General features: G+C 43.9%; 4 protein-coding genes across 5 annotated transcripts; all 4 read right to left on the bottom strand.

Moving 5' to 3' along the window:
• Positions 1-5,268: 5,268 nt before the first annotated feature.
• Positions 5,269-6,210, bottom strand: LOC118857486 (C-C motif chemokine 4-like). The gene is made up of 3 exons (XM_036768160.1): positions 6,195-6,210; positions 5,929-6,043; positions 5,269-5,487 (listed from the first exon to the last, which is right to left on the bottom strand). The coding sequence occupies exons 1-3, from the start codon at positions 6,208-6,210 to the stop codon at positions 5,400-5,402; spliced, it is 219 nt and encodes a 72-aa protein (XP_036624055.1). The 3' UTR covers positions 5,269-5,399.
• A 708-nt stretch (positions 6,211-6,918) lies between these two features.
• LOC118856868 (C-C motif chemokine 4-like) lies at positions 6,919-8,591 on the bottom strand. The gene is made up of 3 exons (XM_036767398.1): positions 8,480-8,591; positions 7,780-7,894; positions 6,919-7,334 (listed from the first exon to the last, which is right to left on the bottom strand). Exons 1-3 carry the CDS (start codon positions 8,550-8,552, stop codon positions 7,247-7,249), a joined length of 276 nt encoding a protein of 91 aa, XP_036623293.1. The 5' UTR covers positions 8,553-8,591; the 3' UTR covers positions 6,919-7,246.
• Positions 8,592-14,466: 5,875 nt separating this feature from the next.
• Positions 14,467-15,811, bottom strand: LOC118856869 (C-C motif chemokine 4-like). Of its 2 annotated transcripts, none has more exons than XM_036767399.1 (3): positions 15,739-15,811; positions 15,016-15,130; positions 14,467-14,554 (listed from the first exon to the last, which is right to left on the bottom strand). In XM_036767399.1, exons 1-3 carry the CDS (start codon positions 15,809-15,811, stop codon positions 14,467-14,469), a joined length of 276 nt encoding a protein of 91 aa, XP_036623294.1. The 2 variants fall into 2 exon arrangements, with proteins under 2 accessions (XP_036623294.1, XP_036623295.1); XM_036767400.1 differs by having other exon boundaries at positions 14,467-14,539.
• Positions 15,812-20,686: 4,875 nt separating this feature from the next.
• LOC118856996 (C-C motif chemokine 4-like) lies at positions 20,687-22,567 on the bottom strand. The gene is made up of 3 exons (XM_036767580.1): positions 22,200-22,567; positions 21,483-21,597; positions 20,687-21,035 (listed from the first exon to the last, which is right to left on the bottom strand). Exons 1-3 carry the CDS (start codon positions 22,270-22,272, stop codon positions 20,948-20,950), a joined length of 276 nt encoding a protein of 91 aa, XP_036623475.1. The 5' UTR covers positions 22,273-22,567; the 3' UTR covers positions 20,687-20,947.
• Positions 22,568-27,770: the final 5,203 nt, after the last annotated feature.

Below are 27,770 nucleotides of genomic sequence, written 5' to 3'. Positions count from 1 at the left end.
AGTGAAGACACTCTGGAGGTCTGTGTTTCTGTCTCATGTGTGAGGCCTTCTTTTTATAGGGGTTTCTGGGAGTATCAGGAGAGATGGAAAAAACCTAAAAGGAGTGGAAACTCCAGTGGAGAACTGATGTCATGGTAGGAAATCGAAACTAAAAAGGGAACCTAGGCAATGTAAGGCTAGTGTCATGAACTGAGATACTCTCCCTCAGCACAACTTCATCATGGAAGAAAGAGGAGGGGGGATGGAGAGAGAAGTGTGCATGTGGTGGGGTGGCAAGTGTGCTAAGGGGGAAGTGGTGAGCTTGAGCTAACAGCAGACAGATGAAACCTTTGCAAAAACAAATGGGAAAGAGAATTTTGTTGCCCATCGATATGAAGAAATATTCAACATGACCTTCATGCTTCTTTGATATCATAATTGCCTAGATTTTAGGATTGCAGATTTAGGGTTAAAGGGTCCTAGGTGGTTAGGTGAACACTCTCATTTTTCAGCTAAAGAAACTGTAACTCACAGACAAGTGTCTTCTCCAAGGCCACATTGGTAGTCAGAAGCAGATCTTGGAATGTTTTCAGGTTTGTTGACTTCACATTTTTATACTCACAGAAAGTGGTCCATACAGAGGAACCCCCTCGGGTCCTTCAAGGGCACCCCTCAACAACTTTTGTGCAAATGGTGGCCATGAGCTGGGCAAAGAAATGAGGACTCCTGGGTCTTGGCCCATCCCTTCAGATGCTTTCTGGTGTGAAGATGTTAACACTTTACATTTGTATAGCTTTAAGGATATGAAAGATTTTAACACTGATTATCTCCTATCATCTTTACAATTACCTTATGAAGTAAAAAGGGTTGGTACTCTCATCTTTACATTATCTCTAATTATGACACTTGACAGAGTGGGAATAAGATCTTAGGCTTGAAATCAGGAAGGCCTTGTTCAATTGCTATCTCTGAACATTATTAGTTGTGTGACCTTTAACCTCCCAATCCCATGGCCCACACGCTAATCAGATCATTTCTACAATAGTTGTTGTACAATTACCCTTATTCTTACATGACTTGTCCAAATTTTAATAACCAAGAAGTGAAAGATACAAGTTTCAACCTTAGGCCTTCTGACTTCAGTCAGTTTGACAAAATTATAGGGGAGAGCCCCAGTGGAGATGAGGCAACATGAGACTCTCTGGGGAGGAGTATAATTATGATAAGTACTCAAATATCATATAGACCATCACATCATTTTGTATTCAATGGAAATGAAACTGTTGTTAAAGAAAAGAAAATAAAATGTGGGGGGAAGATGGAGATGGGTGTGAATACAATGTGACTATTCAATGGGTTCAGAAGTGGTGGGGTTGGACAGGCATCTCCTTCAATTGTGCTGAAATTTGTTTGAGATGTAACTTTCCTATCCAGGTTTAGAGTCAGAAGACCTGGGACCAGATCCAGGATCTGAACTAGGTATAAGAGCTCTGAAGTTGATGTTTTGCCTTTGGGGGCACACTCATTGAAAGAGTGTTGGTGATGAGACTCTGAGTAAGCCATTGAAGCAGCCTCCCAGCTTTGAAAACCCAGATGTTGGTGCTTCTCTGGTAACTATGTATTGTGATTTGGTCTGTTCACATTGTCTCTGTTTATAATTTCTGTTTGTATTTGCTCTGAAGTTCAGGGTGCTGACTTATTCCCCTGAACTAAGGGAATGATATATGTATGTTTAATTAAAGTGAGATTGTAAACCCCTTTATTTCCTTAGAGAAGCAGATCAAAGAACCTGTGCTAACAGCCCTTCTATGTGCTGGTGTTACTGGCCTTACACAGCCACGATAACTGCAAGTAACATTGCTTTACAAAATGTCTGGAACACCTGAAAGAAGGCCCCTCTCTCTGGGGCACATTGAGTATTAGACTAGATAGCTAATCACCCTTCTCATTCTAAATCTACAGTCCTAAGACGTAGGCAGTTATAGTACCAAAGCAGTATGAAGACCATGCTGAATAATCCTTCAAATCAATGCTGACTATTTCCCTCCTTCATATTTCATTTTGCATTTCTTTCATCAGTCTCTGCCACTCTCCCAAGTTTATCACTGCCCCCTCAGCACCCTTCTCATGCCACTGCACAAACATCTCTCCTCTCTCCATGCACTCCAATCTTTCCCCCACAATGAAACTGCCCAGAGGAACTAAACCTCAGCCCTTGACACAGCCTTGCATTTCCCAGGCTCCTTTCTTCAGTTTCCAACCCCCACCATGACACATGCAGTTCCTTTGCGTAGGTGGTGTCTAAGCTTCATTTCTCTCTGGCTGCTTTCCAGTGTTTCCAGTAGTTTTGGTCATGTACACAATGGTCACCGAAGTGGGTGATTTCTGTAGGTTTTTTAAACGATCTGCTCCCTTCTTCACTTGCTCTCTTTCTGTGTGAAGTAAACAGAACCTGGAGAAAAGCTAATAAAATGACTGGAGTTTTGTCAATGAAAACAGATTGGAATGACTCCAGAATGCTGATTACTGCAATGAGTGATCCTCCCAGCAGAAGACTGAAGGGGAAGCCAGTTTCCCACCTTTTGATGGGGAGGTGATAGACTGGAGATGCCAAATGAGACAAACATTTTCAGTTCAGCCAACACTTTTGCTTTGTTTCCTTATGCACAATCTGTTATAAAGGGGATGGCTTTGGGTGAACTAACAGCAAGGCAAAAATAGAAAAATAAAGGAAAGAGCAACAATGAAAAACTTGAGGGGGAAAAAGAAATTAGGTGTCACAAGCAAGGGAGGTGGTTTCCCATTGTGGAAACAATATATACCTTAAACCACCAAATTACAATTATTAGAAACTCACAGATTCATGTGACCTCCTCTTTTCTGTTCTTCTTTTATGTTGAAATGTTCATATTTGTTGATATTTTGATGTTCAAAATAGAAAAGAAGAAATTATTAATGTGTGAGGGTCATGGTGATTTGGGAAATACTCTGATGTAAATTTAAATATCATTCTCTTACGGTCAATGGTTGTGTTTGCAGAGCTTAACCTTGCCTTAATATAGGTTTGCCCTGGGACTCTTCTCTGGTCTCAGGGCTTCCTCTTCCTCCCTGTCCTGAGAATCATAATCACTCTCTCTTTTTCTTCCTCCATGTCCTACTACCTAAAATGAGCCAGAGGGGTTGTAGAGAGATCCAAAGGAATATGGGAACCTACAATTGGAATTCTACAGGAGAATGTCCTCAAAATGACAGAGGATTAAAAGTTCAATGCTAGAGTAAAGCCAAAGTAAAACATCTTAGGCAGACTTCCACTGCAAGACTGGAGCCCTGGGAAAGGAAGGGAAAAGAGAGGTAAAGGGGAAACCAGACTGGGGTTTAGCATTCCCTCTTATCAGTGGGAAACAAGAGAGGACAGTTTTCCCCTTGAGTTTCAGAGAGAAAAGAGGATCCCACTAACATGGCAGGCTAGGTCTGGTCTAGTGGATTTCCTGCCCTTCTCCCCTCCAGCACAGGGAGTGTGGTCTGGTGGTTAGGGAGATGAACTTAGAATCAAGGAGACTGACATACAAATCCTGCCCCTGATACTGACTAGCAAATAGCATGTCCCTGGGCAAGTCACCCAATCATCTTCATCCTTTAGACACTGACTACCTCCTTCCCCAATCCTGTTAATTCACTGAGTTTTTCTGATGTTTTCCCCCTTCAATTTGAAAACTTTTTTCAAGACATTAGCATAAAACGCATTCAGAAATGAAAGTGTGAAATATGAATTGACAAAAATAAACTTGAATTATGAAAGGAAAGCTAGAAAACTACAGGCACATCTTTGCACTTCTCTGTTTCTTTCTGGGGCCACTTCAAGAGCCTTTCAACTTTTATGTTGTGGCTAAAAAAGGTTTGATTCACCCTCATTCCCTGTGAGGGTCATTCCAGACTAGCTTGGTAGAGTTGTCAGGATGCTGGTATACAATAAAGTTCTTTATAATTTTAACAGCATCTTCTTCTACCCCTGTTACCTCATGTCAACCTTAGGGCAGTCTTAAGGGATACCCAGGAGAGAAAGTTTGAATGCGCCCAATTAATGCCTGGCAGAGGTCAAATGGGAATGACAATTCATTTCAAGAATTTACATGTGCATTAGTGGAAAGACTGCTGGGCCTAAAGTCAGGAAGGAAGACTCATCTTTCTAAGTTCAAATCTGGCCTCAGACATTTACTACATGTGTGACCCTGGGCAAATCACTTAACTCTGTTTGCCTCAGTTTCCTCATCTGTAAAATGAACTTCAGAAGGAAATGGCAAAGCACTCCAGTATCCCCATCAAGAAAACCCAAAATGGCATCACAGTCAGATACAATTAAAATGACTCAAGAACAGTAACAACTATATATTGATTTATTTCAAAAGGTGATTTTAAAAATCCCCACTATCATATCCTTTGTCAGTGGTCACCTAGTCACTGTTGAAAGATCTTCATGAGAGAGGAATCCGCCAAAGCTTAGATGTGGGCCGTTCCAGTTTGGACAGCTGTAATTGTTAAGAAGTTTTTTTCCCAATGTCAGGCACAAATTTAGATCTTTACAAATTCCACTCCTTCTCCTTGGTTCCATCCTTGGGCCCCAGAGAGCACAATTTTCAACTCTTGCAAATGACAGAACTCCTAATATTTCAAAACAGAAATCATGGTTGGTAGGTCTCTTCCCTCCTCCACACTGACCATCCCTGCTTCCTTCAAATCATCCACTTCTTAATCTAGGCACTTCATGTCATTGGATGCCTTTCCCTGAACATTCTCTAACTTCCCAAAGTTTCTCTTAAACTGTGGATACTAACCACAAGACTCTCTGGTTGGTCTTATCAGATCAAAACAGGAGCAATACTGCCTCTCTGATCCTGGAATTTTGCTTCTCTAGAAGGGAGAAGATGGGATTTTTGGAATCCCTGTTTACCTGCAGCCCAATGCGCCCACAAAGCTATTACAGCAACCTTGTTCTCCAATTATGCTACACCAATTTTATGTGATAAGATAAGAACTCCATCTCTTGAACCCCTCATCCCCAAAGAACATTTGAAACTACAGCAAAAAGATACAGTTTTAAAACATTTTATTCTGAAATCTTTATGCTAGAGATAGTCATGGAATCTAGCAGGTGACGCAAAGGACTCTTAAGAAGTGAGGCTAAGCTGCTCATTGAGGTCGACATGGCAAACTATTGTCTTCCAGAAGTGCAAATAGCAAGAAAAAATACCCAAAGCTGCCACCAAATAAATTACATAAATAAGTCTCACAGATAAGAACTAATTGGAATTGGGGAAAAGAATTCCAGAAGGCTAGAGTTTGGGGAGATTACATCTGCCTTTGGAATTCCTCAGCTTGGTCCATTTCCCTTAAAGATTCATCATCTAAGGGCCCTGAGCCCCTCAGTTCAGCTCCAGGTCTTCCACATAGCTCTGAACCCAGGCATCACTGGGGTTGGCACACACCTGCCGGCCTCTTTTGGTCTGGAACCTGGGAAGGGAGAGGAGGACAGATGAGAGGTGATGGAGGGGAGACCATTCTCTGTACTCCACATGTCCAATACTGATCACTTCCTGCACATCACTGCAGGACCCTAAGGGAACATCCTCACCTCTAACAACATCCCTCAGGTCTTTCTGAGGACTCAGGTTCTCTCTAGAGACCTGTCCAGTGGGGAGTCTCTCAGGAAGCCTCACCTTGGCATATAATTCCTGTTGCTTCAGTTTCTCCCTCCCCCTTGGGTGAACAGCTCCCATCATGCTCCACATGAGTACCTAACCTTCCCAGGGACCACTTGGGGAACTTCTTTCCATTGTAAGCAGGGCTTCCCAAGAGTGGCCTGATTTATTCACTTCAAATTTCCAAATGGCCCCATTTCCCCTTGCCATCCTCTCTCCCTGGATCCCCTCAAGACATTCAGTGGGTACTCACACCACAGCTGGCTGGGAACACAGGCTGCTGGTCTCATAATAGTCTGTCACAGATTTTCTGGGGAACTGTTGGCTGACATAGGAGAAGCAGCAGGAGGTGGGAGGATCAGAGCCCACTGCAAAGAAAGGGGAGGCATGAGATTAGTGGGTCATATGTTCACACCTTACATTCCTTAACTGCTGACTCCAGCCCAGGGACAAACTCAATACTAGGCACACTGGAGATATGATCCCTCCTGTCTCCCTTATCTTGTTTCCCTCCAGTACCAGGTGTGATTCTCATTATGCCTGCAGGAGGTTCAGATCTGCTATTCCCATCCCTATATATTATCATTTGAGTAAAACTGAAGTGTGGGATCTAAAAGTGCTGTCAGAGAGCTGCCCATCCAATTCCTGACTTCTGCTGAGAAAGTCACTTGCTGGAGATCACTTGGATAATTAAGCGGAGAGCCAGAATGAGAACTTAGCAAGAAAGAAAACTTAGTCCACTGCCTTTCCTCCTCCCTCATCTCATCTCAACCTAACTTTTATTTTATTTTATAATTTATAATACTTGAAAACAAAAGTCATGGCTGACAGGTCTCTTCACTTCTCCCCACAGACCATCTCTACTCCCTTCAAATCATCTACTTCTTAATCTAGGCTCTTGGTATCATTGGATGACTTTCTCTGAACATTTTCTAGCTTCCCAAAGTTTCTCTTAAACTGTGGATAAGGACCACAAGATTCTCTGCTTGGTCTTATCAGATAAGAAATGGAAGAATACTGCCTCTCTATTCCTGGAATTTTGCTTCCCTAGAAGGGAGAAGATGAGATTTTTGGAATCCCCATTAACCTGCTGACTCAAAGTAAGATGGCAGCTCAATGAGCCCACAGAGCTTTTATAGGCCCTTTGTTGTGTAATGACGCCACACCAATCTTATATGATAAGAGCATAACTCTGTGACCTGAACTCTTCATCCCCAAAGAACATTGAAACCACAGCAAAAAATATGGTTTTAAAACATTTTATTCTGAAATCTTTGTGTTACATTCATGGAATCCAGCAGGTGACCCAAATGACTCTTAGGAAGAGAGGTCAGGCTGCTAATAGAGGTCCCCATGGGGAACAATTGACTTACTGAAGTGAAAACAGCAAGAACGAGTACCCAAAGATGCCACCAAATAAGTTACATAAATAAGTCTCACAGAGAAGAATAAATTATAGGGGGAGAGGGGATCTCCAGAAGGCTAGATTTGGGGATATTGCATCTGACTGTGGAATTCCTCCACTTGGTCCATTTCCCTTTAAGAGTCATCATCCAAGGGCCCTGAGCCCCTCAGTTCAGCTCCAGGTCTTCCACATAGCTCTGAACCCAGGCATCACTGGGGTTGGCACACACCTGCCGGCCTCTTTTGGTCTGGAACCTGGGCAAGGAGAGGAGAGATGAGAGGTCACAGAGAGAAATGCTTTTCTGTGTTCCCCCTAGGTCCAGCACTGACCATGCCTTGTACATCTCTAGAGGGCCATGAGGAACAGTTCTCACCTCTGGCAATATCCCATAGGCCCTTCTGAGTCATTCAGGTTCTCTCTAGAGGCCTGTTCAGTGGGGAGTGTTTCAGAAAGCCTACTATTAGCATATAATCCCTGTTGCTTCTGTTTCTCCCTCCCCCTTGGGTGAGCAGCTCCCATTCTGCTCCACGGAGAACCCAACATTCCGCAGGGACCACTTGGGAAATTTCTTTCCCTCATAACCTCAGTTTCCACTGAATGGCCTGATTCATTGATTTCACCGTCGCCAAATGGCCCCATTTCCCCTTGCCATTCTCTCTCCCTGGATCCCCTCAAGACATTCAGTGGATAGATACTCACACCACAGCTGGCTGGGAACACAGGCTGCTGGTCTCATAATAGTCTGTCACAAATTTTCTGTGGATCTGTTGGTTGACATAGGAGAAGCAGCAGGAGGTGGGAGGGTCAGAGCCCACTGGAAAGAAAGGGGAGGCATGAGATTAGTAAGGTCATATATTCACACCTTTCATTCTTTACCTGATGACTCCATCCCAGGTACAAACTCAATACTAGGCACACTGGGGATGTGATCCCTCTCTTATGCTGCTACCTTCTAGTACCAGGTATGATTCTCATTGTGCCTGCAGGAGGATCAGACCTGCTGCTCTCTTTCATCACTGGGGATATTTTGAAGAACCCTAAAGTGGGGCCAGGGACATCCAGTTCCTGCCTTTTGCCCAGGAAGCCACTTGCTGGAGATCACTTGGGTAATTAGTGGCAGAGCCAGAATGTGAACTTAGCCAGACACAGAATCCAATCCAGTGGCCTTTCACCTCTCTCATCTCATCTCCAACATTTAACCAACAAATACTGCTAATGCCAGGTTAATACCCTCAAGTCCAAAGGCAGAGACATCTTCCCCGTTTCTGCTCCTGCTTCTGCCCCTCTCCACCCTCACAGATCCCTATGGTCAGACTAGTCTCATCTCCTGTCAAGGTCCTGACCATCTTATTACCACAACCTGGGCAGAGCCACAGAGGGAAAGAAAAAGAACACTTACTTGGTGCAGAGGATATCAGAGAGCTGAATGCCATGACCATGAGGATAGAGAGGCCAGCCACAGAGACCTTCATTGTACTGAGAGGAGAGAAGGCTTGGAGGAGCAGAGCACAAGCTAAGAGACTCTGGAGGTCTGTGTCTCTGTCTCATGTGTGGGCCTTCTTTTTATAGGAGATTCTGGGAGTACTCAAAGAGAAAGAAGGAACCTAGAAGGAGTGGAAATTCCAGTGGAGAGCTGATGTCATGGTAGGAGTTCAAAACTAAAAAAAGGAACCCAGGAAATGTAAGGCTGGTGTCAAGAACTGAGATATTCTCCCCCAGTGTGGCTTCATCAGGGGGAAAGAGGAGGGAGGATGGAGAGAGGAGAAGCATGCATGTGGTGGGGTGGCAAGTGTGCTAAGGGGGAAGTGGTGAGCTTGAGCTAACAGCAGACAGATGAAACCTATGCAAAGATAAATAGGAAAGAGAGTTTTGTTGACCATTGAAATGAAGAGGTATTCAACATGACCTTCATGCTTCTTTGATAGCATAACTGCCTAGATCTTAGGATTGTAGATTTAGAGGGAAAATGGATCCTAGATGGTTTAGTAGAACACTGTCATTTTCCAGGTAAAGAAACTCTGGCCCAGAAAGAAGTGACTTGTCCAAGGCCACATTGGTAGTCAGAAGCAGATCCTGGAAATGTTCTCAGGTTTGCTGACTTCACATTTTTATACGCACAGAAAATGGTGCATACAGAGGAAACACCTCAGGTTCTTCAAAGGCACTTCTCTCAACAACTTTTGTGCAAATAGTGGCCCTGAGCTGGGCAAAGAAATGAGGACTCCTGATCTTAGCCCATACCTTCAGCTACTTTCTGGTTTGAAGGTGTTAACACTGCATCACCTCAAGTATATGAAAGATTTTAACATTGATTATCTCCTACCATCTTTACAACAACATTATGCAGTGAGGAGGGTTGGTATTCATATCTCTAGGTTAATTATGACACTTGACAGAGTGTGGATAGGATCTTAGGCTCGAAATCAGGCAGGCCTTGGTTCAAGTTCTGCCTCTGAAAATTATTAGCTGTGTGATCTTTGAGCTCCCAGTGCCCCTGGCCCACACCCTAATCAGACCATTTGTAAAAAGTTGCTGTGCAATCACAATTATTCTTACATGACTTGTCCAGATTTTAATAACAGAAAGTGATAGATTCAGGACTCAACCTTGGACCTTCTGACTATAGGCAGGTTTGACAAAATTATGGGGCAGAGCCACCATGGAGAGGAGGCAACAGGAGAGTCTCTGGGGAGGAGTGTAAGTATGATACTATGACATTGTGAAGTACTCAAGTATCATATAGGCCATCACATCCTTTTGTAATCAATGCAAATGAAATTGATGTTAAATAAGAGAAAACCAGATGGGGGGGGGGAAGATGGAGATGGGTGTGAATGCTATGTTACCATTTACTGCAGGCCTGTCCAAAATGTGGCCCATGGGCCACAGGTGGCCAGCAGTGAGATTTATGTGGCCTGCCTACAAACATAGAAATTTACATAATTGCTTTAGTAAACAAAGCCCAGCTACTGCAGAGCTCTCACTAAAGAGGCAAATCAAAATATATTGTCTATTGTTTCAATAAAATTTTAAGGTTGGACAGCCCTGATTTAATGGGTTCAGGAGTGGTGGTGTAGGACAGGCATCTCCTTCAATTTTCCTGAAATTTGTTTGATATATAACTTTCCTATCCAGGTCTGGAGTCAGGAGACCTGGGATGAGATCCAGGATGTGCTTCTCTCTACTGGAATCACCTCAACAAGGCTCATCTCTCTGGGCCAATTTCTTTATTTGTAAAAGAAGGGGGTTGGGCTAGAAAGCTAAGGATCCTTTCTTCTAAGCCTACAATCCTAAGATGTAGGCTGTAATAGTATCAAAGCGGTATGAAGGCCATGCGGAATAATCCTTCAAATCAATGCCAACCATTTCTCTCCTTCTTATTTCATTTTGCATTTCTTTCATCAGTCTCTGCTGCTCTCTCAAGTTTATCACAGCCCCCTCAGCATCCTTCTCCTACCACTGCACACACATCTCTCCCCTCTCCATCCAACTCTCCTCTTTCCCCCATGATCAAACTGCCCTGAAGAACAAAACCTCAGCCCTTGACACAGCCTTGCATTTCCTGGACTCCTTTTTTAGTTTCCAACTCTCACCATGACACATGCAGCTTCTTGGGGTAGGTGCTTTGAGATATTGGTCTAAGCTTCATCTCCCTCTGGCTGCTTTCTAGCGTTTCCGGCAATTTTGGTCATATACAGAATGCTTACCGAAGTGGGTGATTTCTGTAGGTGTTTTAAACACTCTGCTGCCCTGTTCACTTACTTCTCTTTCTGTGTAAACAGAAAGCCGGAGGAGAGCTAATGAAATGACTGGAGTATTGTCAATGAAAACAAATTGGAATGACTCAAGAATGCTGATCACTGCAATGAGTGATCCTTCCAGCAGAAGACTAAAGGTGAAACCAGTTTACCACCTTTTCATGGGGAGGTGATAGACTGGAGATGCCAAATGAGGCAAACACTTTCAGCTCAGTCAACACTTTTTCTTTGTTTCCTTATACACAATCTGTTATAAAGGAGGAGGATGGCTAGGGGCCACTAATAGGAAGGCAAAAATAGGAGAAATAAAGGAAAGAGCTAAAATGAAAAATTGAGGGCAAAAAAGTTCTTCAAGGGGATGTAAACAGGTAAGGGAGGGGATTTCCCATTGTGGTAAACTTAATGTATACCTAAAATCACCAAACTATGTTTAATAGAAATTCATAGATTCATATGCACTCATCTTTTCTGTTCTTTTATATATTGAAATGTTCATTTTTTGATATTTTAATATTAATAATAAAAAAGAGAAAATTAATAATTTATGAGCATCATGGTGATTTGGGAAACATTCTCATGTAAGTTTAGATATCACTCTCTTATGGTCAGTGGTTGGGTTTGCAGAGCCAAACCTTGCTTTAACATTGGTTTGCCCTGTGGCTTTTCTCTGGTCTCAGGCCTTCCTCTTCCTCCCTCTGCTGAGAGTCATAAGTCACTCTCCCTGTTTCTCCCTCAGTGTCCTACTACCTCAAATGAGTCGCATGGGACATAGAGAGATCCAAGGGAATAAGGGGGCCTAAAATGGTAATGCCACAAGAGTAAATGTTCAAAATGAAAGAAAATTAAAGGTTTGAGGCTACAATAAAGCCATAGAAACATCTTAGACTTCCACCGGAAGACTGGAGCCTTGGGAAAGGACCAGAAAAGAGAAGGAAAGGGGGTCTCACTACATTCTCCTGACCCAAGAAGGAAGAGGGAAGAGGAAACCAGATTGGAGTTTAGCATTCCCTCTTAACAGTGAGAAAAAAGAGGGGACAGCTTTTCCCCTTGAGTTTTTTTGACAGAAATGAGGATTCCTCTCACATGGCAAGTCAGGTCTGGTCTTGTGGATTTCCTGCCTTTTCCCCTCTAGCACAGGTAGTGTGATGTGGTGGCCAGAGAGATGAACTTAGAGTCAGGGAGACTGAGGTACAAATCCCCATACTGACTAGCACACAGTCACCAAATCATCTTCATCCTTTAGACACTGACCATTTCCTTCTCTAATCCCTTAAATTCTCTGAGTTTTGCTGAAGTTTTCCTTCTTCGTTTTAAAAATTTTCTTTCAAGGCATGAGTGTAAGACACATTCAGAAACGAATAGTGTAAAACATGAATTGACAAAAATGAACTTGAATTATAAAAGGAAACCTAGAAAAGTACAGGCACATCTTTGCAATTCTCTGTTTCTTTCTGGGGCCATTTTGAGAACTTCTCAACTCTTAGGGAGAGACAAACTTCATTCGCCTTCATTCCCTGTGGGAACCATTCCAGATTAGCTCAGTAAAGTTGTCAGGATGCCGATACTCAAAGTGCAGAGTGGTGCTAAAAACCCCACCTTGGACAGTTCGTAGCTTTATGCTCTTGAAAATCAATTAATCTCTGAGAACCTCAATGTCCTCATCCTTCAAATACGGATAATAATACTCCTTCCTTCTTTTTCACATGGGTTGTGGAGAGAAAAACCAGTCCTTTGAGGATGTTGGAAGGACCTAAGAATGGAAATTCTGGACTAGAGGATCAAGGATTTGGTGCTGGAAGGAACCTTAGAGGGCACGAAGTTCAACAGGGACTCGCTTTGCTTCCCAATCCCTTTCAAATCTCCCTTGGGATTTCAAGTCCCCAGCAACCATGTGCTGCAGGCAGGGTAGGGAGAATGGTGACATTGCCCACCCACAACCACCAAAAACTAAAAAAAAAAATGAAGAAAAATCACAAACGGCCTTTGCCTCCATAAAGTTCTAAAAGCATCTTCTTCTAGCCTATTATCTCATGTCAGCCTCAGGGCAGTCTTAAGGCACAGCCAGGAGAGAAAGTTGAATGCCTTGGCCAACATCACCCAAGTAATGCCTGGCAGAGGCCAAATGGGAATGCCAATTCATTTCAGAAATTTACATGTGCATTAGTGGATATAGAATGCTGGGCCTGAAGTCAGGAAGACTCACCTTTCTAGGTTCAAATGTGGCCTCAGAAACTTACTAGCTGTGTGATCCTGGGCAAGTCACTTCACCTGTTTCCCTCAGTTTCCTCATCTGTCAAATGAGCTGGAGAAGGAAATGATAAACCACTCCAGTATCTCTGCCAAGGAAACCCAAAATGGAGTCGCAAAAAGTCAGACATGACTGAAATGACTCAAGGACAGCAATAACAATGATATATTGATTTACTTCAAAAGGTGACTGACAGAATTCCCCACTATGGCATCCTTTCTTGGTGGTCACCTAGCCACTGTTTAAAGACCTTCATGAGAGAGAGAGAATCCACCAAAGCTTAGATGTAGGCCATTCCAGTTTGGACAGCTATAATTGGTAAGAAGTTCTTCCTAATGTCAGGCATAAATTTGGTTCTTTACAAATTTCACCCCTTGTCCTTGGTTCTATCTTCGGGCCCCAGAGAGCACAAATCTCGACTCTTCCAAAGGACAGAACTCCTAATATTTCAAAGCAGAAATCATGGAGGAAAGGGCTCTTCTCTGCTCCCCACTAGCCCTTGTTCCTTCAAATCATCCACTTTTTAATCTAGGTACTTTGTATGGTTGATGGCCTTTCTCTGAACATTCTCTACGTTCCCAAGCTTTCTCTTAAACTCTGGATACTGAACACAAGACTCCCTGCATGGTCTTATCAGATAAGAACAGTAGAAATATTGCCTCTCTATTCCTGGAGGTTTGCTTCTCTAGAAAGGAGAAGATGGAATTTTTAGAATCTCCATCACCCAGTTGACTCAAAGTGAGATGGCAGCCCAATGAGTTCATAAAGCTTTTACAGAACCTTTGTTTTCCAATGATGCCACACCAATCTTGTAGGGTAAGAGTAGAAATTCCCCTCCAGAACCCCTTATCTCCAAAGAACATCTGAAACTACAGCAAAAAGATACAGTTTTCAAACTTTTATTCTGAAATCTTTGTGCTACAGATGTTCATGGAAGCCAGCAGGTGACACAAAGAACTCTTAGGAAGAGAGGCCAGGCTGCTCATAGAGTCCCCACGGGGAACTATTATCTTCTAGATGTGCAAATAGCAAGAACAAATACCCAAAGCTGCCACCAAATAATTTGCATAAGATAAGAATGAATTTTAGTGCATGGAAGGATCTCCAGAAGGCTGGATTTGGGGAGATTGCATCTGACTGTGGAATTCCTCAGCTTGGTCCATTTTCCTTTAAGATTCATCATCCAGGGGGGCAGTTAGGTGGCGCAGTGAGTAGAGCACCGGCCCTGGAGTCAGGAGGACCTGAGTTCAAATCCGGCCTCAGACACTTGACACATGTACTAGCTGTGTGACCTTGGGCAAGTCACTTAACCCCAATTGCCCTGCCAAAAAAAAAAAGCAAAAAAGAAAAAAGATTCATGATCCAACACCCCTGAGCCCCTCAGTTCAGCTCCAGGTCTTCCACATAGCTCTGAACCCAAGCATCACTGGGGTTGGCACACACCAGCCGGCCTCTTTTGGTCTGGAACCTGGGCAGGGAGAGGAAGACAGATGAGAGGTCATGGAGGAAGAGATGGCTCTCTGTGCTCCCTCATGTCCAGCACTGATGGCTTCCTGCACATCTCTGCAGGGCCTTAAGGGACAATCCTCACCTCTAGCAACATTTCTCAGGCCTTTCTGAGTACTCAGGTTCTCTCTAGAGACCTGTCCAGTGGGGAATCTCTCAGAAAGCCTCATCCGGGCATAGAATCCCTGTTGGTTGAGTTTATCTGTCCCTCCTTTGCTGAGTCATCTTGCTCCTGGGGAGGATCCTTGGTCTTGGGGAGAACCCAACAGTGGCCAGTGACTACTTGGGGGACTTCTTTCTCTTGTAACCAGTTCCCCCTGAATGACCTGATTCACTGATTTCATCAGGTTGCCAATGACCCATTTCCCCTTGCCATCCTCTCTCCTTGGCTCCCCTCAAGACATTCAGTGGATAGATACTCACACCACAGCTGGCTGGGAACACAGGCTGCTGGTCTCATAATAGTCTGTCACAAATTTTCTGGGGATCTGTTGGCTGACATAGGAGAAGCAGCAGGAGGTGGGAGAGTCAGAACCTACTGCAAAGAAAGGGGAGGCATGAGATTAGTAAGATCTTCATTTCATACCTTACATTCCTCAGCTGCTGACTCCATCCCAGGGACAAACTCGGTACTAGGCACACTGGGATGTGATCCTTCCTTTCCCTTACCCTGCTTCCCTCCAACCTCAAGTGAGATTCTCGTTGTGCCAGCAAGAGGATCAGACCTGCTGTTTCCATTCCCTTAAGGGATCATTTGCAGAAACCTGAATTGTAGGAACTAGAAGGGATGTCAGAGACCTGCCCACCCAATTCCTGCCTTTGGCCCAAGAAGCCACTTGCTGGAGATCACTTGGGTAATTAGTGGCAGAGCCAGAGTGAGAACTTAGCCGGACACAGAATCCAGTCCAGTGCCCTTTTACCTCTCTTGTCTCATCTCCATCTCACATTTAGCCAGGATATACTGCAGAGGGCACATTAATGCCTTCAGGTCCAAAAGTCATAGACATCCTCCCTGCTCCTGCACCTGCCCCTCCCTACCCTCACAGATCCCTATGATCAGACTAGTCTTATCTTCTGACAGGGTTCTATCCAGCCTATGACCAGAACCTGGACAGAGCCACAGAGGGGAAGAGAAGGAAGACTTGCTTGGTGCAGAGGATGCCAGAGAGCTGAAGGCCATGACCATGAGGATGGAGAGGGCAGCCACGGAGACCTTCATCGTCCTGAGAGGAGAGAAGGCTTGGAGGAGCAGAGCACAAGCGAAGATACTCTGGAGGTCTGTGTCTCTGTCTTATGTGTGGGCCCCCTTTTTATAGGGGCTTCTGGGAATACCCAGAGAGAAGGAGGGAACCTAAAACAGTGGAAATTCCAGTGGAGAGCTGATGTCATGGTAGGAGTTAGAAACTAAAAGGAGAGCCCAGGAAATGTAAGGCTGGTGTCAAGAACTGAGGTTCTCTCCCCCAGTGTGGCATCATCATGAGGGAAAGAGGAGGGAGGATGGAGAGAGGACAAGTGGGCACGTGGTGGGGTGGCAAAAGTGCTAAGGGGGAAGTGGTGAGCTTGAGCTAACAGCAGACAGATGAAACATGTGCAAAAACAGATAGGAGAGTTTTGTTGACCATTGATATGAAGAAGTATTCAACATGACCTTCATGCTGCTTTGATGTCATAACTGCCTAGATCTTAGGACACAAGATTTAGAAGCAAAGGGATCCTAGGGGGTTTAGATGAACACTCATTTTCCAGCTAAAGAAACTGTGGCTTACAGAGAAGTGACTTGTCCAAGGTCACATTGGTAGTCAGAAGCAGATCCTGGAAATGCTTTCAGGTTTGTTGACTCCACATTTTTATACTCATAGAAAATGGTCCATACAGAGGAATCCCCTCAGGTCCTTCAAGGGCCTTTTGTGCAAATGGTGGCCATGAGCAGGTCTTTGAAAAGAGGACTCCAGGTCTCGGCCCATCCCTTCATCTGCTTTCTTGTGTGAAGATTTTAACACCTTATATTTGTATCACTTTAAGGATGTGAAAGATTTCAATGCTGATTATCTCATTTCATCTTTATAGCAGCCTTCTAAAGTAAGCAGAGCTGGTAGTCTTAGCTCTAGTTTATTTATGACACTTGACACAGAGTAGATGGGGTCTTGGCTTGAAATCGGAAAGATCTGAGTTCAAGGCCCATCTCTGAAACTTATTAGCTCTGTGATCTTTAACCTCCCCAGGCTGCCAGTCAATATCTTAATAAGATCAATTGTAGAATAGTTGCTATACAATTACTTGCATTGGAGGGTAGGACAGGCATGTCTTTCAATTTTCCAGAAATTAGTTTGAGATGAAACTCTACTATCCAGGTCTGGAGTCAGGAGACTTGAAACCACACCCGGGATCTGCCTCTCACAATAGGAATCACCTCAACAAGGCCCCTCTCTCTGGGCCACAGGTACTGTTGGAAAAGACAGGTCATGGCCCTTCACATTGTAAATCTACAATCCTAAGATCTAGGCAGTTGTAAGTATCAAAGCAGCATGAAGGCCATGCCGAATGCTCATCCAAAGCAGTGGTGACCATATCTCTCCTTCTTATTTCATTTTGCATTTCTTTCACCTGTCTCTGCTGCTCTCTCAAGTTTATCACTGCCCCCTCAGCACCCTTCTCCTGCCACTGCACACACATCTCTCCCCCCTCCACCCACTCTCCTCTTTCCCCCATGATCAAACTCCCTCGAAGAGCAAAACCTCAGCCCCTGACAAAGCCTCGCAACTCCTGGGCTCCTTTCTCAGTTTCCAGCACCCACCATGACACATGCAGCTTCTTTTTGTAGGTGGTGGGGGATATTGTTCTAAGCTTCGTTTCTCTCTGGCTGCTTTCCAGTGTTTCCAGCAGTTTTGGTCACAAACAGTATCCTCACGAAAATGGGTGATTTCCATGGGGTTCCTAAACACTTTGCTGCCATGTTCACTTGCTTCTATTTCTCAATGAAAGAAACCAAACCTGGAGAAGAGCTAATAAAATGACTGGTGTGTTATCAATGAAAACCAGTTGGAATGACTCGATAATGCTGATCACTGCAATGAGTGATCCTTCCAGCAGAAGACTGAAGGGGAAGCCTGATTCCCACCTTTTAATGGGGAGGTGATAAACTGGAGATGCCAAATGAGGCAAACATTTTCAACTCTATCCAAAATTTTTGCTTTGTTTCCTTATACACAATCTATTATAAAGGGGATGGCTTTGGGGTAACTAAACAGCAAGGCAAAAATAGGAGATATAAAAGAAAGACCAACAATGAAAACTTGGCAGGGAAAAATAAATTCTACAAGGGGACACAATCAAGCAAGGGAGGTGACTTCCCATTGTGGTAAACTTAAGATATCTTAAAAACACCAAGCTGTATTTAGTAGAAATTCACAGATTTATACACCCTCCTCTTTTATGTTCTTTATATATTGAAATGTTCATATTTGTTGATATTTTGATGTTCAAAATAGAAAAGAAGAAATCCATAATGTGTGTGGGTCATGGCGATTTGGCAAACACTCTGACATAGGTTTGCATATTACTTCCTTATGGCCAGTGGTTGGGTTTGCAGAGCCTAACCTTGCCAAATATAGGTTTGCCCTGAGGCTCTTCTCTGGTCCCAGGGCTTCCTCTTCCTCCCTCTTCTGAGAGTCATGAGTCTCCCTGTTTCTCCCTCAGTGTCCTACTACCTCAAATGAGTCACACAGGACATAGAGAAATCCAAAGGAGTATGGAGACCCGAAATAGGAATGTCACATGAGCATGTTCTCAAAAAGACAGACAATTAAAGGTTCAGTGCTACAATAAAGCCATAGAAACATCTTAGTCAGACTTCCACTTGAAGACTGGAGCCCTGGGAAAGGAAAGGAAAAGAGAAGGAAAGGGGGTCTCACTACATTCTCCTGACCAAGAAGGAAGAGGGAAGAGGAAACCAGATTGGAATTTAGCATTCCCTCTTAACAGTGAGAAAAAAGAGGGGATAGCTTTTCCCCTTGAGTTTTTCTGAGAGAAATGAGGATTCCTCTCACATGGCAAGTCAGGTCTGGTCTTGTGGATTTCCTGCCTTTTCCCCTCTAGCACAGGTAGTGTGATGTGGTGGCTAGAGAGATGAACTTAGAATCATGGAAACTGAGGTACAAATCCTGCCCCTAATACTGACTAGCAAACAGTCACCAAATCATCTTCATCTTTTAGACACTGACCATCTCCTTCCCTCATTCTTTAAATTACCTGAGTTTTGCTGAAGTTTTACCTCTTCATTTTAAAAACTTTCTTTCAAGGCATGAGTGTGAGACACATTCAGAAGTGAATGGTATAAAATATGAATTGACAAAAATGAACTTGAATTGTAAAAGGAAACCTAGAAAAGTACAGGAGCATCTTTGGACATCTCTGTTTCTTTCTGGGGCCGTTTTGAGAACCTATCAACTCTTAGGGATAGTAAAGGATTGATTCAAAAAAAAAAAAGAAAAGGATTGATTCATCCTAAATCTCTGTGGGGACCATTCCAGACTTGCTTGGTAGAGTTGTCAGGATGCTGGTATTCAAAGAGCAGAGCGGTGCTGGAAACCCACCTTGGACAGTTCCTAGCTTTATGCTCATGGGAAAATCAATTAAAGTCTCAGAACCTCAGTTTCCTCATCCATCAAATGGATCCTTCCTCCTTTTTCACATGGGTTGTGGAGAGAAAAATCAGTCCTTTGAGGATGTTGGAAGGACCTAAGAATGGAAATTCTGGACTGGAGGATCAAGGATTTGGTGCTGGAAGGAACCTTAGAGGGCATGAAGTTCAACAAGGACTAATTTTCCTTCCCAATCCCTTTCAAATCTCCCTTGGGATTTCAAGTCCCCAGCAACCATGTGCTGCAGGCAGGGTAGGGAGAATGGCGACACTGCCCACCCACAACCACCAAGAACTAATAAAAAATGATAAAGAATCATACACAGCCTTTGTCTCAATAAAGCTATTTACAATTTTAATAGCATCTTCTTCTATCCCTGTTATCTCATATCAGCTTCAGGGCAGTCTTAAGGGATAACCAGGAAATAAAGTTTGAATGCATTGCCCAACTAATGCCTGGCAGAGGCCACATAGGAATGCCAATTCATTTCAGAAATTTACATGTGCATTAGTGGATAGAGTGCTAGGCCTAAAGTCAGGAAGACACACCGTTCTAAGTTCAAATGTGGCCTCAGACCTTTACTAGCTGTGTGATCCTGGGCAAATCACTCAGTTTCCTCATCTGTGAAATGAGCTGGAGAAAAAAATAATAAACCACTCCAGTACGTCTGCCAAGAAACCCCAAAATGGAGGCATGAACAGTCGGACACGAATGAAATGACTCAGCAATAATACCAATATATTAATCTGTTTTGAAAAGTGATTGAAAAAAATCCTCACTATTGCATCCTTTGTGGGCAGTCACCTGGACACTGTTTAAAGACCTCCATGGAAGAGAAAACCCACCACAGCTGGATGCAGTTCCTTCCGGTTTGGATAGCTATAATTAAGAAGTTCTTCCTAATGTCAGGCACAAATTTAGATCCTTATGAATTCTACCCCTTCTCCTTGGTTCCATCCTTGTGCCCCAGAGAGCTCTAATCTCCACTTTTCCAAAGGACAGAACTTCTAATACTTGACAACAGAAATCACGGCTGACGTGGCTCTTCTCTTCTCCCCACTATCTGTACTTCCTTCAAATCACACACTTCTTAGTCTAGGTAATTTGTATGGTTGGATGCCTTTCTCTGAACATTCTCTAGATTCCCAAAGTTTCTCTTAAACTTTGGATAGAAATACTGGCTCTTTATCCCTGGGAGTTTGCTCCTCTAGAAGGAAGAAGATGGGTTTTTCGGAATCCCCATTAACCTGCTGACTCAGCAAGATGGCAGCCCAATGAGCCCATAAACCTCTTACAGAACCTTTGTTTTCCAATGATGGTACACCAGCCTTATACAGTAAAGAAGAATTTCCTCACCTGAACCCCTCATTCCCAAAGAACACTTGAAACCACAACAAAAGGATAGTTTTCAAACATTTTATTGTGCTATGGATATTCATGAAATCCAGCAGGTAACCCAAAGGACTCTAAGGAGGAGAGGCCAGGCTGCTTATTGAGATCCTATGGGGAACTTTTATCTTCCAGAAATGCAAATAGCAAGAACATATACCCAAAGCTGACATCATTTGCATAAATACATCTCACATATAAGAATGAATTAGAATGGGGGAGAGGATCTCCAGAAGGCTGGATTTGGGGAGATTGTATCTGACTGTGGAATTCCTCAGCTTGGTCCATTTTCCTTTCAGATCCATCATCCTAGGGCCCTGAGCCCCTCAGTTCAGCTCCAGGTCTTCCACATAGCTCTGAACCCAGGCATCACTGGGGTTGGCACATACCTGCCGGCCTCTTTTGGTCTGGAACCTGGGCAGGGAGAGGATGACAGATGAGAGGTGATGGAGGGGAGATGGTTCTCTGTGTTGTCCCATGTTCAGCACTGATCACTTCCTGCTCATCTTTGCAGGGCCATGAGGAGTAATCCTCACCTCTAGCAACATGTCTCAGGCTTTTCTGAGTCATTCAGGTTCTCTCTAGAGACCTGTCCAGTGGGGAGCCTCTCAGGAAGCCTCACCTTGGCATATAATTCCTGTTGCTTTAGTTTATCCCTCCCCCTTGGGTGAACAGCTCCCATCATGCTCCATGGAGTACCTAACCTTCCCAATGGATGACTTGGGGAACTTCTTTCCCTTGTAAGCAGGGCTTCCCAAGAGTAGCCTGATTTATTCACTTCAAGTTTCCAAATGGCCCCATTTCTCCTTGCCATCCTCTCTCCCTGGATCCCCTCAAGACATTCAGTGGGTAGATACTCACACCACAGCTGGCTGGGAACACAGGCTGCTGGTCTCATAATAGTCTGTCACAAATTTTCTTTGAATCTGTTGGCTGACATAGGAGAAGCAGCAGGAGGTGGGAGGGTCAGAGCCCACTATAATGAAAGGGGAGGCATGAGATTAGTAAGATCTTCATTTCATACCTTACATTCCTTAGTTGCTGACTCCATCCCAGGGACAAATTCAGTTCTAGGCACACTGGGGATATAATCCTTCCTGTCTGACTTATCCTGCTTCCCTCCATTACCAGGTGTGATTCTCATTGTGCCTGCAGGAGGATCAGACCTGCTGTTCCCATCCCCTTAGGGGATCATTTGTGGAAACCTGAAGTGGGGGAACTAAAAGAGATGTCAGAAACCTGCCCACCCAATTCCTGCCTTTTGCCCAGGAAGCCACTTGCTGGAGATCACTTGGGTAATTAGGGGTAGAGCCAGAATGAGAACCTAGACCGACACAGAATCCAATCCAGTGCTCTCTTGTCTCGTCTCCATCTAATATTTAACCAGGATATACTGCAGAGGGCACATTAACGCCTTCAGGTCCAAAAGGCATAGACATCCTCCCTGCTCCTACTCCTGCCCCTCCCCACCCCCATAGATCCCTATGATCAGATTAGCCACATCTCCTGTCAGGGTTCTGTCCATCTTATTACCACAGCCTAGGCACAGCCACAGAGTGGAAGAGAAGGAACACTTACCTGGTGCAGAGGATGCCAGAGAGCTGAAGGCCATGACCATGATGATGGAGAGGGCAGCTACAGAGACCTTCATGATCCTGAGAGGAGAGAAGGCTTGGAGGAGCAGAGCACAAATGAAGATACTCTGGAGTTCTGTGTCTCTGTCTCCTGTGTGGGCTTTCTTTTTAAAGGGGGTTCTGGGAGTATCTGAAGAGAGGGGAGGAACCTAAAAGGAGTAGAAATTCTGCTACAGAGCTGATGACATGTTAGGAGTTAGAAACTAAAAAGAGAATCCAAGAAATGTAAGGTTGGTGTCAAGATCTGAGGTTCTCTCCCCCAGTGTGGCTTCATCAGGGGGCAAAGAGGAGGGAGGATGGAGAGAGGAGAAGCATGTGGTGGGGTGGCAAGTGTGCTAAGGGGGAAGTGGTGAGCTTGAGCTAACAGCAGACAGATGAAACATTAACAAAAACAAATAAAAAAGAGAGTTTTGTTGACCATTGAATGAAGAAGTATTCGACATGGCCTTCATACTGTTTTGATATCACAACTGCCTAGATCTTAGAATTGTTGATTTAGAGGCAAAGGGATCCTAGGTGGTTTAGTTGAACATTCTCATTTTCCAGGGAAAGAAACTGGCATCCAGAGAGAAGTGACTTACCCAAGGTCACACTGGTAGTCAGAAGCCAATCTTGGATATGCTCCTATGTCTTTTAATTTCACATCTTTATACTCACAGAGAATGGTCCATACAGAGGAACCACCTCTAGTCCTTCAAGGGCACTCTTAGATGCTTTTTCTGCTGATGGTGGCCATGAGCAGGTCCATGAGATAGGTTTTCAGTGGCTCACTTCCCAAGTAAAGGTATAATAAATGATGAAACTATTTTGCCAATAAACCATATTTTAAAAGGGAAATTTCAATTACTATCAATTAATTGCACTTACTATTTAAGACTTTTATCCTAAAATTACATTAATATTTTAAAAAATTACTTTGCTAAGCAGTACAAGTTTTAATAAATTTTTCAGGTTTTCTTACTGTTTACATTTAGTTAATAGGACATATTATGCTTCTTTTCAGGATTCAGTTTGTCATCGTCTACACTTTGCTGCACAGTCATATGGGACAAACTTACATTCTCAGAAACACTTGCTTTTATCAGGACGTAATCCAGAAAGTATAAAGAGCAAACACTTCATTATGACGTCACCTTCAATAAAAGACTTCCCAGCAGCAGCAATTTCTTTAGAAATTGGAAAACTAACCTTAGTAACCACCTCATTTTCTGAGTTTACTTTCTTGAGAAACCATTGTTCCACACCCAGATTTTTCAACAAATTGGACACTTTAATTTGTTTTTCATTGGTGTTCAATTTGCTTAAGTCAAGATGTTTTCATTCAAAATGGCAAGGAAGATTGTATCCCCTCAGAATAGCTACTACTTCTCAATAAAGAAGGCACAATATTTTTGTCTCTCATATAAGTAAATGTACCTATTTGTCCACTCTGGATTAAACATTCTATGTCCTGATTTGATCTTTCCTTTCTTTTTAGCACTCATTTTACAAATTCACCCCCAAATTTTTAATATTAGAACCAAAAGATCTCCACAGCAACTGCTCACATACAAAGAAATACTGAACTGAGTGTCTGATGTTGAAGAGAATGAAAACACTCATGTACCTTGGAGGGTGGCCACACAGCAAGAGAGGGGAAGAAACCCTCGAGTTGCTACTGCTCAATGCATACTGGGCAGCAACTATCTTGGTGCATGGCTGCACTCACTTTGTCCCTGTTCAACTCCAGTAAGGACGTAAAGCACAGCAAAAAGATATGACCCTCGCCCCTCTCAGACTAGAGACAGACTGACAGTGATAGGTAGGTTGCTGTGGGTCACATGACAAACGGAAGAGAGTGCACAGTGGCAACCCACCTACCAGGTTACATGATTGGCACAATAGTGACCAGTGGAAGACAGGTTAAGCTGCCCTGGACAAAGCATTTATTACATCTCTACTTTCTTTACGTTCTCTAAAATTTTCGCAGGTCACTTGAAGTCCTTTGCAGGCTGTATGTTGTGCAGGTTTGATTTAGAGGGAATAGAGTCCTACGCTTGAAGTCAGGAAGACCTAGGTTCATGTCCCATCTCTGAAAAGTATTAGCTGTGTAACCTTTAACATCACAGTGCCCCCCAGCCAACACTCTAATCAGATCATTTGTAGAATAGTTGCTACAAAATTACCAGTTGCTATTATTAAATGGTTTGTCAAATACTAATAACCAAGAAGTGATAGATTCAGGTTTCAAACTTAAGCCTTCTGACTTCAGGCAAAGTTTGATTATTGAGCAGACCCCCATGGAAGAGGAGTTAACCTGAGACTCTCTGGGGAGGAGTATACCTATGATACCATGGCATTTTTAAGTACTCATCTATCATATATACCATTATACCCACCCACACCCATTTATTCAATGGAAATGAAATTGATGTTAAAGAAGAGAAAACAAGATGTGGGGGAAGATGGAGATGGGTGCAAATACAAGGTGACTATTTAATGGGTTCTGAAGTGGTTGGGTAGGACAGGCATTTCCTTCAATCCTGAAATTTGTTTGAGATGTCTGGAATCAGCAAACCTAGGATCAGATCCAGGATCTGCTTCTCACTACTGGAATCACCTGGAAAAAGGTACCTCTCTCTGGGCCACAGGTTCTTTAGTTGCAAAAGTAGGGTATTGGACTAGAAAGCTAAGGATCCTTCTCCTTCTAAGTCTACAATCCTAAGATCTAGGCAGTTATAGTATCAAAGTAGTATGAAGGCCATGCTGAATGCTCACCCAAATCAGTGATGATCATATCTCTCCTTTCTACTTCATTTTGCATTTCTTTCATCAGTCTCTGCTGCTCTCCCAAGTTTATCACTGCCTCCTCAGCACCCTTCTCCTGCCACTGCACACACATCTCTCCCCTCTCCATCCACCCTCCTCTTTCCCCCGATCAAACTGCCCCAAGGAACTAAACCTCAGCCCTTGACACAGGCTTGCATTTCCAGGGCTCTTTTTTCAGTTTCAACCTTGGCCACGAACCACATGTGGGACCTCTTTCCCTTAGAAGCAGAGTTTCCCAAGAGTGGCCTGATTCATCCATTTCACCAAGTTGCCATATGGCCCCATTTCCCCTTGCCATCCTCTCTTCCTGGATCCCCTCAAGACATTCAGTGGGTAGATACACCACAGCTGGCTGGGAACACAGGCTGCTGGTCTCATAATAGTCTGCCACGAACTTTCTGGGGAGCTTTTTTCTGGTATAATAGTAGCAGCAGGGTGTGGAGTCAGAGCCTACTGCCAAGAAAGATGAGGCATGAGATTAGTAAGATCATATGTTCACACCTTATGTTCCTTGGCTGCTGACTCCATTGCAGGGACAAACTCATTACTAGGCACGCTGAGGAGACGATCCTTTATGTCTGCCTTATCCTGCTTCCCTCCAGTACCAGGTGTGATTCTCATGGTGCCTACGGGAGGATCAGACCTGCTGTTCTCATCCCCTTAGGGGATCATTTGTGGAAACCTGAATTGTGGGAGCTAGAAAGGATTTCAGAGAGCTGCCCATCCAATTCCTGCCTTTTCCTGAAGAAGCCATACTGGACCTCACTTGGGTAATTAGGGGCAGAGCCAGAATGAGAACTTAGCCAGACACAGAACTCAGTCTGGTGATCTTTCTACTCATTTGTCCCACTTCCATCTAACATTTGATTAGTGTATATTATCAAGCATATGTTAATGCCTTCAGGTCCAAAAGGCATAGACATCCTCCCTGCTCCTACTTCTGCCCCTCCCTTTTAGTCCTCACCCTCCCTACATTCATGTACCCCTATGATCAGACTAGCCTCATCTCCTGTCAGGGTTCTATACAGCCTGTGACCAGGGCCTGGGCACAGCCACAGAGGGGAAGAGAAGGAACACTTACTCAGTGTAGGGGATACCAGACCAGGACCATGAGGATGGCAAGGATAGCTGCACGGACCTTCATGATCCTGAGAGGAGAGAAGGCTTGGAGGAGCAGAGCATATGCTGAGACATTCTGGAGGTCTGTGTCTCTGTCTAGTGTATGGGCCCTCTATTTATGGGAGATTCTGGGAGTACTCAGAGAGAAAGAGTAGGTGTTCTGGGCTAGAGGAGCAAGGAGTTGGAGCTGGAAGCACCCTTAAAGGGCATGACATTCGACAAGGACTCATGTTCCTTACCAATCACTTTCAAATTTCCCTTGAGATTTCGTCTCCCCAGCCAATCAGTGCTGCAGGGAGGGCAGGGAGAATGGAAACACTGCCCACCCACCACCTCCATGAACTAACAATAATGACAAAGAATAATAAACAAACAGCCTTTCCTTCACTAAAGCTCTATCAAAATCTTAGAGAATGTTCTGCTGCCCCTGTTAACTCATGTCAGCCTCAACCAGTCTTAAAGGATAAACAGAAAAGAAAGTCTGAATGCATTGCCCAAGATCACATAGCTAATGCCTGGCAAAAAGTCATGTGGGAATGCCAAGGAGGACTGGTTGCATTTCAGGACTGTACATGTGCATTAGTGGATAGAATGCTGGGCTTAAAGTCAGGAAGACTCATCTTTCTAAGTTCAAATCTGGCCTCGGACACTTACTAGCTCTGTGACCCTGTGCAAGTCACTTAACTCTGTTTGCCTGAGTTTCTTCATCCATCAAATGAGCTGGAGAAGGAACTGGCAAAGCACTCCAGTATCTCTGCCAAGAACACCCACCATGGAGTCACAGTCAGACACAACTGAAGGAAATCAGCAGCAACAGCAACATAGTAATCTTCTTCGAAAGGAGATTCAAAAAGATGCCCACTATCATATCCTTTCTGGATGGTCCTCTACCCACTGTTGAAAGGCCTCCATGGGAGAAAGAACCCACCACAGCTTCACACATTCCATTCCAGTTGGGACAGCTATAATTGTTGAGGACTTTTTCCTAATGTCAGGTACAAAGTGAGGTCCTTACACATTCTACCCCTTGCTCTTGGTTCTATCCTTGGGCCCCATAGAGCACTAATCTCAAAGGACAGATCTGAAAACACAATCATGGCTCATAGGGCTCTTCTCTTCTCCCCACTGACCATCCCAACTTCCTCCAAATCATCCTCTTGTGACTCTAGACACTTCACGTCATTGGTTGCCTTCCCCTGAACATTCTCCACCTTCCAAATGTTCTTCTTCAACTGTGGTTCTATCAGATCAGAACCATAGAAATATTCCCTCTCTGTTCCTGTTACTTTGCCTCTCAATGTGGGAGGAAATGGTATTTTTGGAATCCCCATTAACCTGCTGACCCAAAGTGAGATGGCACTGATCCCACAGAGCTTTTACAGAGTCTTTGTTGTGCAATGATGCCACACCAATCTTATATGGTAAGACCGTAACTCCCCCACCTGAACCCCTCATCCCCAATGGACATTGAAACCACAACCAAAAGATGTGCCTTTCAAAAGTTTTATTGTGAAATCTTTGTTCTGTACATGTTCATGGAATCCAGCAGGTGACCCAAAGGACTCTTAGGAAGAGAGGTCAGGCTGCT

The sequence above is a fragment of the Trichosurus vulpecula genome, chromosome 7, assembly GCF_011100635.1.
Source record: "Trichosurus vulpecula isolate mTriVul1 chromosome 7, mTriVul1.pri, whole genome shotgun sequence".
Classification (NCBI taxonomy): Eukaryota; Metazoa; Chordata; class Mammalia; order Diprotodontia; family Phalangeridae; genus Trichosurus; species Trichosurus vulpecula.
This window is presented reverse-complemented; position numbering and strand designations above follow the sequence as displayed.

Coding starts and splice junctions, on each gene's coding strand:
- LOC118857486 (XM_036768160.1), bottom strand. Junction 5,488..5,928: donor TGTTCCCAGCCAGCTGTGGT/GTGAGTACCCAC, acceptor CTCCCTTCCCAG/GTTCCAGACCAAAAGAGGCC.
- LOC118856869 (XM_036767399.1), bottom strand. CDS start 15,811: ATGAAGGTCTCCGTGGCTGCCCTCTCCATCCTCATGGTCATGGCCTTC. Junction 15,131..15,738: donor TCTGGCATCCTCTGCACCAA/GCAAGTCTTCCT, acceptor CTTTCTTTGCAG/TAGGTTCTGACTCTCCCACC. Junction 14,555..15,015: donor TGTTCCCAGCCAGCTGTGGT/GTGAGTATCTAT, acceptor CTCCCTGCCCAG/GTTCCAGACCAAAAGAGGCC.
- LOC118856868 (XM_036767398.1), bottom strand. CDS start 8,552: ATGAAGGTCTCTGTGGCTGGCCTCTCTATCCTCATGGTCATGGCATTC. Junction 7,895..8,479: donor TCTGATATCCTCTGCACCAA/GTAAGTGTTCTT, acceptor CTTTCTTTCCAG/TGGGCTCTGACCCTCCCACC. Junction 7,335..7,779: donor TGTTCCCAGCCAGCTGTGGT/GTGAGTATCTAT, acceptor CTCCTTGCCCAG/GTTCCAGACCAAAAGAGGCC.
- LOC118856996 (XM_036767580.1), bottom strand. CDS start 22,272: ATGAAGGTCTCTGTAGCTGCCCTCTCCATCATCATGGTCATGGCCTTC. Junction 21,598..22,199: donor TCTGGCATCCTCTGCACCAG/GTAAGTGTTCCT, acceptor CTTTCATTATAG/TGGGCTCTGACCCTCCCACC. Junction 21,036..21,482: donor TGTTCCCAGCCAGCTGTGGT/GTGAGTATCTAC, acceptor CTCCCTGCCCAG/GTTCCAGACCAAAAGAGGCC.